At 34.7% G+C, this 15,327-nt stretch overlaps 3 protein-coding genes and 1 long non-coding RNA gene across 4 annotated transcripts in view; 3 read left to right on the top strand and 1 right to left on the bottom strand.

Moving 5' to 3' along the window:
• The first annotated feature begins 401 nt into the window (after positions 1-401).
• On the top strand, positions 402-3,016 carry LOC109156737 (LEAF RUST 10 DISEASE-RESISTANCE LOCUS RECEPTOR-LIKE PROTEIN KINASE-like 1.1). Its single transcript, XM_019304571.1, has 5 exons — positions 402-1,238; positions 1,368-1,403; positions 1,489-1,734; positions 1,810-2,654; positions 2,740-3,016. The coding sequence occupies exons 1-5, from the start codon at positions 539-541 to the stop codon at positions 2,836-2,838; spliced, it is 1,926 nt and encodes a 641-aa protein (XP_019160116.1). The 5' UTR covers positions 402-538; the 3' UTR covers positions 2,839-3,016.
• A 3,413-nt stretch (positions 3,017-6,429) lies between these two features.
• On the bottom strand, positions 6,430-6,944 carry LOC109156787. The gene is made up of 3 exons (XR_002050113.1): positions 6,924-6,944; positions 6,754-6,788; positions 6,430-6,453 (listed from the first exon to the last, which is right to left on the bottom strand). It is a non-coding gene; the product is annotated as an uncharacterized LOC109156787 (long non-coding RNA).
• Positions 6,945-8,590: 1,646 nt separating this feature from the next.
• LOC109156781 (LEAF RUST 10 DISEASE-RESISTANCE LOCUS RECEPTOR-LIKE PROTEIN KINASE-like 1.2) lies at positions 8,591-10,511 on the top strand. The gene is made up of 4 exons (XM_019304625.1): positions 8,591-8,723; positions 8,824-9,063; positions 9,143-10,014; positions 10,268-10,511. The coding sequence occupies exons 1-4, from the start codon at positions 8,651-8,653 to the stop codon at positions 10,364-10,366; spliced, it is 1,284 nt and encodes a 427-aa protein (XP_019160170.1). The 5' UTR covers positions 8,591-8,650; the 3' UTR covers positions 10,367-10,511.
• Positions 10,512-11,601: 1,090 nt separating this feature from the next.
• Positions 11,602-15,327, top strand: part of LOC109156775 (LEAF RUST 10 DISEASE-RESISTANCE LOCUS RECEPTOR-LIKE PROTEIN KINASE-like 1.1) — a 59,169-nt gene continuing 55,443 nt past the window's right edge. Inside the window, exon 1 of the mRNA XM_019304608.1 lies at positions 11,602-12,355. Coding sequence (XP_019160153.1) covers positions 11,650-12,355 — 706 coding nt within the window. The 5' untranslated portion in view covers positions 11,602-11,649. The remainder of the gene's footprint in view (positions 12,356-15,327) is intronic.

The raw sequence follows: 15,327 nt of genomic DNA, 5'->3' as shown, positions 1-15,327 counted from the left end.
TAGTAGATTGTTAGCTACTTACTATGTGTAAATAATAAAGTCAAATATGAAAATTGGCAGAGGTTTAAAATCATGGGATAAGCTTTGGAGGAGTAAATGTTTGGGATGAGATTTGGAGGAGTGGAAAATTAGAAACTGCTTCGCAAGCCTGAAAAATATGATCAAATGCTCCTTTATTTTCTAAGTCTCAGATTCTTTATTCCATACTCAGGTTCCTAAGCGATTGGGCTCAAATATCTGACTCTTCCACGGGTAAAGCACTCCTGGCATACAGATGAATGCAAAAGTCAATGGGGTACGTGTTTTTTGGGTTGGTTTTCTTCTTGCATGGGCCCTAGAAATTAAAGAGAACTGGAATTCTTTGATTTCCATTTGAACACTGTTCTTACTTCTATCAATCTTTTCTATTACCTCTCTGGTTACATATATAGCGTGGAAATACGTAACATAATTGACCTCAAGTCAAGCTCGTTTAAGTCTTTCTGCTGTTCTCTTCTTCCAATTCCATTGTTAGAGGAGGAGAAAGGTGCTATCACCTATGGCTCTATCCTTCAATCCTGCTTGTTTCTTCTCCTTTCTCATTCCCTTAATGGCCGCCTTTTACTTTGTTCATGGAGAGCCTGAGTTCCTATCTAATTGTACCAAAGAATTCTCCTGTGGAGCTATCGGTTTTCTGGACTTCCCTTTTGCTAAACACACACAGCCTCAATGTGGTTTAGTTGCAGTTAAGTGCAATACAACACCCCCAACTGTTCAGCTGGGAACGGGAGGAGATTGGTATCCGCTTCTGCTTGTGAATCGTTTCAGGGGTGCCTATATGATCTACCTTGGAGACTCAAAGCTTCAGAGACCCTTTGACAGCGATAATTACTCAAATCTAAATTACACCCTCCACTTTCAGAAATCTCCTTCTATCACATTCCTCAGCTTCGATCCAAGCACATGGAACAACCATTTTAAATGCATCAATGGCAGTGAAGCTGTTATCCGCAATTATGAAAGGTATAACTGTACTCAAGGATATAGTTTGTACTATAAACGTCACTTGCCAGAGAATCCCAAATGTGGTACTGTTAACTGTACCCTGTATCCAAATCCAATTGTTATTCAACAAACAAAAGATGGCTTAACTGCTCAATTTGGATTGCACTTGCAAGTCTCAGAAACTTGCCAGGATTGTTACCAAGGAGGAGGGCAATGCACAGAAGTCAGCAACAATGAATTTCACTGTGCACAAGGTAACCACTCTTGACTTTAATCGAAGTTTTCATTTCTTGTACAGTATGATATATCAAAGGGAATTTATCTTTAACATTATATGTTCGCTTATTTACACTTTACTGTAACCACTGGGAACACTCCCACAGGAAATAATAGCAAGAGCAAGTCAATTCTGATCATAGGTAAGTCTTGTCATCGTTGAACTATATATGTATCCTTCATATAAGTCTAATGAGACCTTCATATACACTTGCTCTTTCTCTCTAGCTTCAGTTTCAGGCGCTTTAGCACTGATCCTTTTAAGTTTCGCAATCTTTGTTGCTTGGCGAAGCAAGAAAGGAAGCAAAGGATATTCGAGATATAAATCTTCAGATCCCTCCTCAGGCCTTGAGATAGGGAGGAGTAGGCTGTTTGGAATTCTAGTCTTCTCCTACTCTGAACTTGAAGAAGCTACAACCAATTTTGATCCTTCTAGAGAGCTTGGAGATGGAGCTTTTGGCACTGTTTACTATGGTAATTTAAGAATAACAGATATTCAGTTTCTTTTTCACTAGTTTCTAGGCTAATTCTTGGAATAATGCAAATTAGGGATACTTGGGGATGGAAGAGAAGTTGCTGTGAAGCGCCTTCATGAGCGAAACTGCAAGAGAATGGAGCAGTTTGCTAATGAAATCTCAATTCTCACCCGGTTGAAGCACCGAAATCTTGTTACACTATATGGGTGCTCGACGAGGCATAGCCGTGAGCTCCTCTTCGTGTATGAATACATTCCTAATGGAACCATTGCAGATCACCTCTATGGAAAACGAGCAGCAGATCGACTGCTCACATGGCCAATCCGCATGAAGATTGCAGTGGAAACCGCTGCAGCATTGGTTTATCTCCACGCTTCAGACATAATACACCGCGATGTCAAGACTAGTAACATACTTCTCGACCACAATTTCTGTGTCAAAGTGGCAGATTTCGGGCTCTCGAGACTCTTCCCTGCTAATGTCACTCATTACACCACTACACCCCAAGGGACACCTGGATACGTTGACCCAGATTATCACGAGTGTTATCAGCTAACTTATAAGAGTGATGTTTATAGCTTCGGGGTTGTTCTTATCGAACTTGTATCATCAATGCCTGCTCTTGACATGCGTAGGCATACAGACGAAATCCATTTGGCAAAACTAGCAATGAGAAAGATTGTAACGGGAGCATTTGATGAACTCGTTGATTCCTCTCTGGGATATGAGAATGATACCGAAATCAATAGAATGACCACATCAGTAGCAGAGCTAGCTTTTCAATGCTTGCAGCCTGACAAGGATATGAGGCCTACAATGGAACATGTTTTCGAGTCACTAAAGGAGATTCAAGGCAATGAGTTGAGCAATGACGACGAAAGGGTGAATGGTGAGGAAACTAATGTGTCTAAAGAAGAGGTAAGATAATCTCCAACTTATCCAAAATCAGTAAATATTTTAGGCCATTAATTTGTTTCATTTTTGGTGTAATGTTATGACATAGGAGGTGCGACGAAAAGCAATGCGATGGACATGGGGTGGTCCTTCACTTGCAGATGGTGTGATTTTGAAGCACGTTGCAGCTACTAAGAGCAGTTCTTGAAGTCACTGGAACTGGCAATTGGCTTTTTACTATATGGGATTTGTAACAGAGTATTTGATTTCATCTTCTTATCAAACTTATGATTACTGTACCTAGTATTCTATTCCAGGGAGTATATATTCTAACCACACTATTGTTATTGATTTTTAGCAAATTAGGCATTCTATTATGTTTTTGAATTGTTTCGTTCCTGTTTTTGGAGCAATTATATGATCTGTCAAAGATAACTCCAGACGATCAACAATCGGCTCCAGTTATTTTGTTGGAAGTTTTTATGTTGCGTTCCGCACCTTTTTTTTTTTTTTTTTTTTTTTTTTTTTAAAGTTTTTCAACTTACACTAGATTAATCTTAAATCCATGTCTAAGAGTAGCTGGAGAAGGTAAATCACGAGTTGTCCAAGCAGCCTCCCAATCAGTTCTTATCGTTGACTCTGCGCTGAAGTTATCATTTTATACACTACCGTCAATTTGAGAAACCCAAGAGCTCAAACACTAACTTGGTGAGCCTACCTCCAACTCTCCAAGATGTTGTTGGTGGGAGTCAGGCCCCACCCTACCACTGAACAACAACTATACCATGGACCTTGAGCCACCTAACAAGGTGAGTCCTGATTCAAATTACACAATTTACATATTGAATGCTCACAATTTAAATTGTGAACATTCAGTATGTAAATTATATATGTAATTGTAAATATTTAGTATGTAAATTTGTAAACAGTTAATATATGTAAATTGTATATTTTTGAACCCTAATCCACCTTACAAGGTGGATCCCTGTCCACAGAATAATAAGCGACCATTGAAGTGGTGACTTTAGGTTAAGGGTCCGTTTGGAAACTCAAAAAATAACTTTTGAAAAATGTTTTTCGAGTTTTCAGTGTTTGGATGCAACAGGAAAATTCAGTCAACGGAAAATTTTTCTGTTGACAGGGAAAAATGAAGTCATTTTGGCGAAAAATGACTTCCACCAAAATATTTAAACATACAATTCTACTCATTTTTCCAGAAAATAAACTAAACACATCAAGTTTTCCAAAATGCAATCAAACACGGCAAAAGAAAATATTTTTTAAAAAATGACTCATTTTCTAAGAGGCCACACCCTATTGTCCATGTGGTTCGGATAAAAAAATGATTCATCTTCCTTATATTGATCATATTGATCAGATTAATAGTAAAATAATTCTTATAAATAATTATAAAAAATTATGACTTCTCGAATTACTAATTCTTTTCATTTTTTTTTTTTTGCTAACCTTATTATTATTAATTGTTTAGACGGATAATTAAAAAGGAAAATTTTGTTTTTAATAAGTTTATTCCCTAATTGACTAGTTATTATTGTTCTTTAATAAGTATACTGATTCTTATAGAAAAGGAAACAGAAAAGGATCACTAATTGACTGAAAAAAAATACTATTAATTATTATTGTTTAATAAGTATTACTGATTATTATTTCCTTATTATTATATAAAAGGAAAGGAGAATTACTTTAAGTATTACTTATTGTTATTTCTTTTAGAAAGGTTTTGTTTTTAATAATAACTAGTATTTTCGCCCGTGCGATGCACGGGATGGATTTGTTATAATATATTAAAAATATTTGGATTGATATATAATTATTTAAATTAGAACATCAAATATTATACAGTGCAATTGAAGATATGTTTTGGATTATTTATGTGTTTTGATGTTATCATTGTTTGAATTTGAGCAAATAATTGCTCAAATTAAACGTTAATGTGTAGATGTATGCATGCGATGTTGTAACTTTGGAGATTTTATTTATCATTGTTTAGTATTTTTTTTTTATATAAATTAGGCAAATATGTTCGTTCTCTAGCAACTCAGTTATAGGAATGAATTGCTATCTTACATTTGTATGGAATATATATATTTTTTTGTCTAGATATATAGCAATTTTGTCATTTTAAAAAAACATAATATCAACGATTGTATTTACACATTATTGAAATCTGTTTGTATATGACATTGGTTGTAGCAACGCAATCCTGTCCATCATCGTATAGAGCTAACACCTTCAGTCCATCAGGATAGGTGACTCGGGTGAAAATATATAATGGTAGAGTATTAGTCAATTAGCAATCCTTTTATATTTTAAGTCAATTAGTAATATCAAATTCATTTTCAGCAAATTATTCTTATATATTTTTAGTCAATTAGTCAATTAGTCAATTAGAATATCATATGTAGTGATATTTTTACCTAATTTTCGTTCAATTTTTAATTGATGATGTATAATATTATTATTGAAATATTCACGTTCCATTTTTAATTTTATCTTTAATATTGTTTAAAATATGCATTTACTATTTATGATGTAGAATTATTATTGAAATATTTTCATCAAATTTTAGTTTCCGTTCCATTTTTAATTAAAATGCAATGATCAAACCATTTATTTTTTTCATATTAATCAATTATGGATCATTTTTTATTTGCAGTCAACTATTAATATTCATTTCTTTTTATATTTTCAGTCAATTTGTAATGACATATTCATTTTCAGCCAATTTTTTTTTTCCATTCAATTAGTCAATTAGAATATCAGATGCAGTGATATTTTTACCTAATTTTCATTTCATTTTTAATTGATGATGTAGAATATTATTACTGAAATATTTCGGTTTTATTTTTAATTTTTGTTTCATTTTTAATTTACATTTACTATTGTTTAAAATATGCATTTACTATTGATTATGTAGAATATTATTATTTAAATATTTTCTTTTCATTTTTAATTTACTTTTACTTGATGATGTAGAATATTATTATTAAAATATTTTCGTTCTATTTTTAATTTTCGTTTTAAAATTGTGAAATATTTATGACATAATTATGATTTGATGTATTTTATTGTATAATATTATTGTGAAAAATTAAAATGTAATGATCTGGCCATTTCCTTTTCTATTTTAGTCAATTATGGATCATTTTTATTTTCACTTAATTATTAATATTCATTTCCTTTTCCAATTAACCTAACTTCAATTCATTTTTTTTCATTTTTAATTTTCAGTAAATTATTAATATTCATTTTAATTGATGATGTAGAATATTATTGTGAAATATTTATGTTCATTTTTTCATTCTTTTTTTAATTTACCTTTACTATTTACTATTGTTTAGACAAGAAATCAAGTAAATAGGATTTTGATTTTGAATTTTTTTTCATTGTTACATATCGTGACATAACTGGCTAATCAAAAAGAACATTCATTACTTGTCATTATTCAAACACTTTCAAATATAAAGAAAAATTAAAACACTTTGTTTAGATTAACTCTTCGTATCATTTTTAACTCTACACCAACCATAGGATTTGCAAGGCCAGAATTTAAAAAAAAAAAAAAAAAAAAAGTTTCAACTCTTGGCCTTGGTATATGTTGATCCCACACTGTAGCTTTCAATTGATTGTCCCTATAAACAAATAAACTACGGAGTACTTAATAAAAAATACATATACAAAATACAATAAAAATAACAAAATTAGATAATTTACTTTGTATCCACGTACAATTAGAAAATCAATAAGTTAAGAAGGCTTCCCTGCAATGATCTTATCCAATGGGGAGTATATCTCAACGATTCTACCAATAACGTCAAACATGTTAATAAAAATAAATAAATTCAAATGTAGATTAAAATTGTAAATGAAACTTACCAACGAATTGTTTATCATCTACAGACTTCAAAGATGAAAATAATTTCAATAAATAAATTTGTCTAGAAAAGTTGTCATTTTTTTTTATATTCTTTAACCAAAGTAGCATAGTGGAATTACAACATAAAATAATGAGTGCATTTTTTGAAAATATAGAAATTACTTATCACCATAAAATTTTTAATGGCATAAACTTTTCATTGTTTGAAAAGCTTACAGTACTTACCAACATGTTCCCTTGGTATATGAGCATGAAGTTCCCTACAATGAAGTAAAAAAGAAAAGTGTTATTTTGCAACTTATTTTTGCAGTATAGGAAGCAGCTTTGTAATGCATCTTTTTTCCAATTTCATATACAACATGAGTTCTAGAAAAAAACAAAATCGAAAAAAATACCATTAGATCGGGAAATATGCACTCTCTAGATTTTATGGAATCACTCCCCTTTCTCTATGGGACTTCATATAGGTGCACACCAATCACCATCTAATAGCTCTGGAAGTCTTCAATGGAGAAATATCCTAGGCAAGAATAAACATTGGAGTCGTATAAAAAAAAAACAAAATTGAAAAAAAAATACCTCTTGATCTTCAAACATGCACTCTCTAGATTTTATGAATTCACTCCCCTTTCTCTATGGGACTTCATATAGGTGCACACCAATTGCAGTCTAATAGCTCTGCAAGTCTTCAATGGAGAAATATCCTGGGCAAGAATAAACATTGGAGGTATGTTAGTATACATATCTATATCTCTATATATAATTACTCAATATAAAAGAATGAATAAATGAATATAAGGAAAAAATATTACCAATTAATAGATTTACCAATTAGGTTAATACGTGAATATGGAAACAATATTATCAATTAATAGATTTTAATTAATTTTTATTTTAAATTTGATTACCAAATAAGTTTTACTACAAAAGTTTGGACGGGAAAATAAAATAGGAGGATTTTACTTTTATATATATATAGATATGGATAGATTTTTTCATCTCAACAAACACCCTGTTAACATAGGAGGATTTTACTTTTATATATATATATAGATATGGATAGATTTTTTCATCTCAACAAACACCCTGTCAGAAGTCATACATGGAATTTTGAGTATCAAATTCCTTATTTCCTTGTTTGCGGTTTATAGCTTCTAAAGTCATGTCCGGAAGTCCAAGTCAATATATTCTTTCACACCTCAAGTCAAGCTCGAACGTTTAATTATTTCTGCTGTTCTCCTCTCTTCTTCCATTGATAGAGGAGCTGAGGAAGGAAGCTGCTATGGCTCTGCCCTACATTCCTTGTTTCTCATTTCTGTTCCCCTTAGTGGCCTTTTACTTCGCTCATGGAAAAGACGAGTCCCTATCTGATTGTCCCAAGGGATTCTCCTGTGGAAATCTCGGTCCCCTGGAGTTCCCTTTCGCTCACCACACAAACCCTCATTGTGGCTTAATCTCAGTAGATTGTGATGCTAAACCACTTGCAACGCTCCAGTTGGAAACAGGGGGAGATTGGTATCAGATTGTGAGTATAAGCTGGGATGACAGTACAATCACTCTTGAAGACTCGAAGCTTCGGACGCTCTTTCGTAGCCGTGATTGCTCAATTTCAAACTACAGCGTCAAATTTCCTAATTCTCCTTGTATCACTTTTGACAATTTGGAAGGAAACAAATTGCAACATAAATATATAAAATGCAAATACAGTGAAGCTGTTGCTATCTGCGATTATGAAAGCTATAACTGTGTTGATGGATTTAGTTTGTATCACAAACGTCAATTGGTTTCAGAGAATCGCAAATGTGATTCTGCTAACTGTACCCTGTATCCAACTCCAATTGTTGTTGAGCGAACAAGTGATCCGTTAACTACTCAATTTGGACTGTACTTTGAAGTTTCACCTGCTTGCAATCAATGTTACAATGGAGGAGGCCAATGTATATCAGACAGCAAAAATGAATTTCAATGTGCGAAAGGTAATCACACTTGTCCTCACAGCTAATCTCCATGTTTGTCTCTTTGTTTTACTCCTATTTATGTTCAAATCTTCTAGTACAATAGATGTCAAATATTATGTTGCCTGTTACTTTATTGTGTATCATGACAATTCTATAATAGAAGTATGTTACTAATGCTTAGTTGCTTATTTGCAGTGACTACAGGAAAGAGCAAGTTGAGATTGATTCTAATCACAGGTATAGCTCAAGTAATAACCATCATTAACCAGCTACATTGTCCTACTTTCTCTACATTTATGAGCAATTCAAACCTTGATGCATATTCTTCATTCTTCAGTTTTAGGTAGTCTAGCACTGATCCTTGTAAGTTTGGCTATCTTTGTTGTTTGGCGACGCAAGAAAGGAAGCAAAGGCTATTCAAGAAATACATCTTCGGATCCCACCTCAGACCTCGAGAGAGGCCAGAGTAGGTTCTTTGGAATTCTAGTCTTCTCCTACTCCGAACTTGAAGAGGCCACAAACAATTTTGATCCTTCTAAAGAACTTGGAGATGGAGGTTTTAGCACTGTTTACTATGGTAAGAGAATAAAAGATATTCAACTTTGTCTGCCATTAGATTCACTACTTTCTAGGCTAATTATTGGAATGCAATTTAGGGAGACTAGGGGATGGAAGAGAAGTTGCTGTGAAGCGCCTTCATGAGCGCACCTGTAAGAGAATGGAGCAGTTTGCAAATGAAATCTCAATTCTCACCCGTTTAAAGCACCAAAATCTTGTTACACTATATGGATGCTCAACAATGCATAACCGTGAACTCCTACTTGTGTATGAATACATACCTAATGGAACACTTGCAGATCACCTCCATAGCAAAAGAGCAGCAGATCAACTGCTCGCGTGGCCAATCCGCATGACGATTGCAGTGGAAACTGCTGCAGCATTGGTTTATCTCCATGCTTCAGACATAATACACCGCGATGTGAAGTCTAGTAACATACTTCTTGACAACAATTTCTGCGTCAAAGTTGCAGATTTTGGCCTCTCAAGACTCTTCCCTGCTAATGTCACTCATTACACCACTACACCTCAAGGAACACCTGGATACGTTGATCCAGATTATCACGAGTGTTATCAGCTCACTTATAAGAGTGATGTTTATAGCTTTGGGGTTGTTCTTATTGAACTCATATCATCAATGCCTGCTCTGGACATGCGTAGGCATACAGACGAGATCCATTTGGCAAAACTAGCAATGAGCAAGTTTCTTACAGGAGCATTTGATGAACTCATTGATTCCTCTCTGGGACATGAGCAGTATACTGAAATCAATAGAATGGCCACTTCAGTGGCAGCGCTAGCTTTTCAATGCTTGCAACCTGACAAGGATATGAGGCCGACAATGGAACATGTATTTAAGTCATTGAAGGAGATTCAAGGCAATGAGTTGAGCAACGATGACGAAAGGGTGAATGGTGTGGAAACTAATGTGTCTATAGAAGAGGTAATATCTCCAACTTATCCAAAATCAGTAAAGAAGAGCTCTGCTACATCTAGCTAGTAATAGTGTTTGAAAATTAGATCATTTTTCTTATCTGCCGAGGGAGGACAAAATATTGTTTAAACACTCCCTATGTAAATTTGTGTGGTTTATCCTATAGAGAGCATGGTAGCACAGGGATTTTATATAGTACATGGACCTGTTCTTTTTTATCAAATGCATGTAAAATCATGTAATTTTAGGCCATTAATTTGTTTCATTTTGGTGTAATCTTATGATATAGGAGGTGCGTCGAAAAGCAATGCGCTGGACATGGGCTGGTCCTTCACTTGCAGATGGTGTGATTTTGAAGCATTTTGCAGCTACCAAGAGCAGCTGTTGAAGTCACCGGAACTGGCAATTATCTTCTTACTATATGGGATTTGTAACAGAGTATTTTATTTCATTTACTTGTCAAACTTATGATTATTGTACATACTGTTTCCTAACCTATAATGAAATACCACTTCTATTCCCAGGGAGTAAAACCAGACCTTCTATTATGTTTTTGTTTCATTCCAGTTTTTGGAGCAATTATATTCTTTGTTGCAGTGACCAAGTGATCTAGGTCAATATTAGGCCCAACTCGCGTGATAAATATTTACGTATAATGATTATTTTATTTTAATACCTTAACATATTTACGTATTTAGGTAAAACGATTATTACTAATGATAAATATTGTAATACTTATAACATAAATTGTGATACTTACAAAATGTTTTGTAATTCTAATATAAATATTGTAATACTTATGAAAGAAATTGTAAAAAATTTAATACTATTTGGAATTAAATCATTACTTATGATAGATATTTTAGTACTCATATATGAAATTTTGATACTATTTTATGGTAAAATTAATTGTTATTAATGATAAATAATGTAATACTTTATAACTGGAATTGTGATAGGTGTACCTTCATTGAACATATTATCCAGTTGTCTAAAATTCGATCCATTTCATGGACAAGAATCATAGTCTCACACAATTTTTTGCCAAAAAATGAAAGTGTAATTCTCTTCAAGTAGCTAAAAATCTTAGGTGGAGGCTAAGTTATATTCCTTGAGAAAATTATATAATGTGAACGCAACGCATTGGTTATGACTTATGGCTGCTGATTGGTCACACTGAAGCGGGTGTAGTATCCACATTTCTGATTTTATGGCCTTTGGTACTAGCGAGGTAATACAAAAGTTTGTGGGGTGTTTTTTGGGTTGGTTTGACACTGACATGAGAAAGAGAAGTGAATTCTTTGATTTTCTTTTAGGTACAGACTAACAGACCGTTCATATTTTTCTGTTGACTTTACCAATAAGAAGATTTATTACTTTTAATTTAGGATTTGCCTGGTTGATCATATCACAAAATGGAAGAGCCATACAACACGTTTTTCGTACTCCCGCATTATGCACAGTACATATATATTTTGACTGTGCTCTTTTAGCTCTGTGGTTATATCGCGTGGAAATATGAATACAACACAGTTGACTCAAGTCATGGTCAACCTTTTAAGTCTTTCTGAGTTTTACTCTTCTATAATTCTTCTGTGTAGGACTGAATATTTTATTTCTTCTTTAATTCTCTTCTTCAATTCCATTGTTTGAGAGAAGGAGAAAGCTGCTATGGCTCTGCCCTCTGTTCCTTGTTTATTCTTTCTGTTTCCCTTAATGGCCGCCTTTTACTTAGCTCATGGAGAAGGTGAGTCGCCATCTAACTGTTCGAAGGAATTCTCCTGTGGAAATATAGGTTATCTGGAGTCCCCTTTTGCTAAACACACGCAGGCTGATTGTGGTTTAGTGGCAGTAAATTGTGATACAACACCTCCAAAAATCCAGTTGGAAAAGGGGGAAGATTGGTATCACCTTCAGAAAGTGAAGAAAGGCTGGGGTGTCTTTACAATCACTGTTGAAGACTCAAAGCTCCAGGGACTCTTTGACAGACGTAATTGCAAAATCTTAAACTACAGCATCCAATTTCAGAGTTCTCCTTCTATAACACTCCGCAATTTTGAGCCATACGAATCCAGCACCTTTTTAAAATGCAATGATCACAGTCAAGCTTATGATGATCTCTGCAATTATGAAAGGTATAACAACTGTACTGAAGGATACAGTTTGTACTATAAACGTCCATTGATTACAGAGGATCCCGCATGTATTCCTGATAGCTGTATCCCGTTGCCAATTCCAATTTTTATTCATCAAACAAATGATATTTTAACTGCTGGATTTGGAGTGGAATTACAAGTCACAGAAGCGTGCTATTACTGTCACTATGGAGGAGGGCAATGTAGGGCAGATAGCAACAATGAATTTCAATGTAAAAAAGGTACACACTCTAGTCCTCATAACTCTTCTCCATCTTTAACTATTTATGTTCAAAATCATTTCAAATCTTCTAGCACAAGAGTTGTCAACTCCAGAGCCTAGTTTGCAGTTAGTCAGTGAATAATGTTAATGTTTTGTGTCTTATTTACCATCTCCTCAGGGAAGAGCAAGCTGAAACTCATTCTAATCACAGGTAATTAAGTTGTTGAACTTTTTATATCCTTCATGTATCAACCACCTGCATTGTCCTACATTCTCTACATTTCTGAGGAACTGAGACCAGGATACATATTACTTTTTCATTCTTCAGTACTTTCAGGTGGTTTAGCACTGATCCTTGTAAGCTTGCTGGCTATCTTTCTTGTTTGGCAACGCAAGAAAGGAAGGAAAGGCTATTTGAGGAATACATCATCGGATCCTGCCTCAGACCTTGAGTGGGACCGTAGTAGGCTCTTCGGAATTCTAGTCTTCTCCTATTCCGAACTTGAAGAAGCCACAAACAATTTTGATCCTTCTAAAGAACTTGGGGATGGAGGTTTTGGCACTGTTTACTATGGTAAGACAATAAGAGATGGTCAAATTCTATTGCCAGTAGTTTCACTGCTATCTAGGTTTAATATTTGGAATGCAAATTAGGGATACTTGGGGATGGAAGAGAAGTTGCTGTGAAGCGCCTTCATGAATTCAACTGCAAGAGAATGGAGCAGTTTGCAAATGAAATCTCAATTCTCACCCGGTTAAAGCACCGAAATCTTGTTACACTATATGGGTGTTCAACAAGGCATAACCAACTCCTCCTTGTGTATGAATACATTCCTAATGGAACAGTTGAAAATCATCTCCATGGAAAAAGAGCAGCAGATGGACTGCTCACATGGCCCACCCGCATGAAGATTGCAGTGGAAACTGCTGCAGCGTTGGTTTATCTCCATGCCTCAGGCATAATACATTGTGATGTGAAGACTAGTAACATACTTCTTGATAACAATTTCTGCGTCAAAGTTGCAGATTTTGGGCTCTCAAGACCCTTCCCTGCTAATGCCACTCATGCCACCACTACACCTCAAGGAACACCTGGATACGTTGATCCAGATTATCATGAGTGTTATCAGCTCACTTATAAGAGTGATGTTTATAGCTTTGGGGTTGTTCTTATTGAACTCATATCATCAATGCCTGCTGTGGATATACGTAGGCACACACATGAGATCAATTTGGCAAAACTAGCAACAAACAAGATTCTAACTGGAGCATTTGATGAACTCATTGATTCCTCTCTGGGATATGAGATGGATAATGAAATAAAGAGAATGACCACATCAGTGGCAGAGCTAGCTTTTGAATGCTTGCAACTTGACAAGGATATGAGGCCTACAATGGAACGTGTATTGGAGTCGCTGAAGGAGATTCAAGGCAATGAGTTGAACAATGGGGACGAAAGGGTGAATGGTGAGGAAACTAATGTATCTAAAGAAGAGGTAAGATACCTCCAATGAATCCAAAATAAGTAAATGGAGCTGTGATTTTTATCAAAAGCTTGTGAAATCATGTGATATTTTAGGTCATTAATTTGTTTGTTTTTGGTGTATTCTTATGACATAGGATGTGCGACAAAAAGCAATGCGCTGGACATGGGCTGGTCCCTCACTTGCAGATCATGGGACTTTGAAGCATGCTGCAGCTACGAAGAGCAGCTGTTGAAGTCACTGCCACTCACTGGAGTTGGTGATTGTGTTCTTATTATGTAGGATTTGTTAGAGTATTTTATTTCATTTTAATATCCAACTTATGATTATTGTACCCTAGTGTTCCCTAACCTATAAATGAAAAATACCACTTCTATTTCCAGGGGAGTATATATTCTAATCACTATATTTTACTTGATTTTCAGCAGACCAGACTTTTGATTCTGTTCTTGTTTCATTACAGTTTTTGGAGGAATTATATTGATCCTCACTTTGACTCCGATGGTGGGTTTTTTGTTCTTGGTGTCACAAGAAGGGTGGTTGGGGTTCTTCAAAATTCTTTGATCTCTCATTAAAACAAGACCTTGAGCAAGACAGTAAATGCCGGCTATGGATATGAATAGGCATAGACATGAGATCAACTTGCTTTATGTCTTGTAGTTCCCTTATAAATTGATGAAGTTATTTTGTGATTCAATCATTTGCTTTATTAAATTTTGTCTAGTTTGTTAAGAAGTGCCAACATGTGTAATTCCTTGCATAACATAGTCTGGAAAATATCAAGAACAGATGTCTTATTCTCATAGAAACATAAGTAAATGCAAAGAGTTTGCATTCTTACTGATCTTTGCTCTAATGTAAGAGCAGTCTTATGTATTATAAAAATGTTGTTTGTTGCAGTGATATAGGTCGATATTTGGCCATATTCTTCTTTTACAATAACATTTCTTCATCCTTTCCTGTTAAAGTCTGATAGTTGGTTTTGGTACTTGGTAGGGTGAGGAGCTAAAGAAATTGGACCCTGTCACCTGCTACAGTAATGCAAAACAGTTTTTGGGTTAGTTTTCTACTTGCATGGCCCCACGAAAGAGAAATAATTCTTTGATTTCCCACCATATTTTTCTGTTGACTTTACCAATAAGAAGATTTATGAGTACTAATTTAGGATTGGTTGATCACAGCCACTCAAGAAGGGGTATGGAACCCGTTTTTCATACTCTCACGCATTATATATGCATGCACTTTACATATATATATTTTCAGTCTGCTGCTAACCACTAGTCAAACTTGGAAATTGAGTAGCAATTTCCTTGTTTGCTGTTTGTGGCTAGCTTCTAAAGTCATGGCCAGAAGTTCAAGTCAAGCTACTCTTCCATCTCTTGGGTTACATCGCGTGGAAATATTCATGCAACACAGTTGACCTCAAGTCAAGGTCGACCTTTTAAGTCTTTCTGCTGGCTGTTCTCCTCTGATCTTCTATAATTCTCTTCCTTCTTCCATTGTTTGA

Source organism: Ipomoea nil, unplaced genomic scaffold (assembly GCF_001879475.1).
Source record: "Ipomoea nil cultivar Tokyo-kokei standard unplaced genomic scaffold, Asagao_1.1 scaffold2759, whole genome shotgun sequence".
NCBI classification, from domain to species: Eukaryota; Viridiplantae; Streptophyta; class Magnoliopsida; order Solanales; family Convolvulaceae; genus Ipomoea; species Ipomoea nil.
Note: the sequence above shows the minus strand (reverse complement) of the source record. Positions and strands in the feature narration are given on the sequence as shown.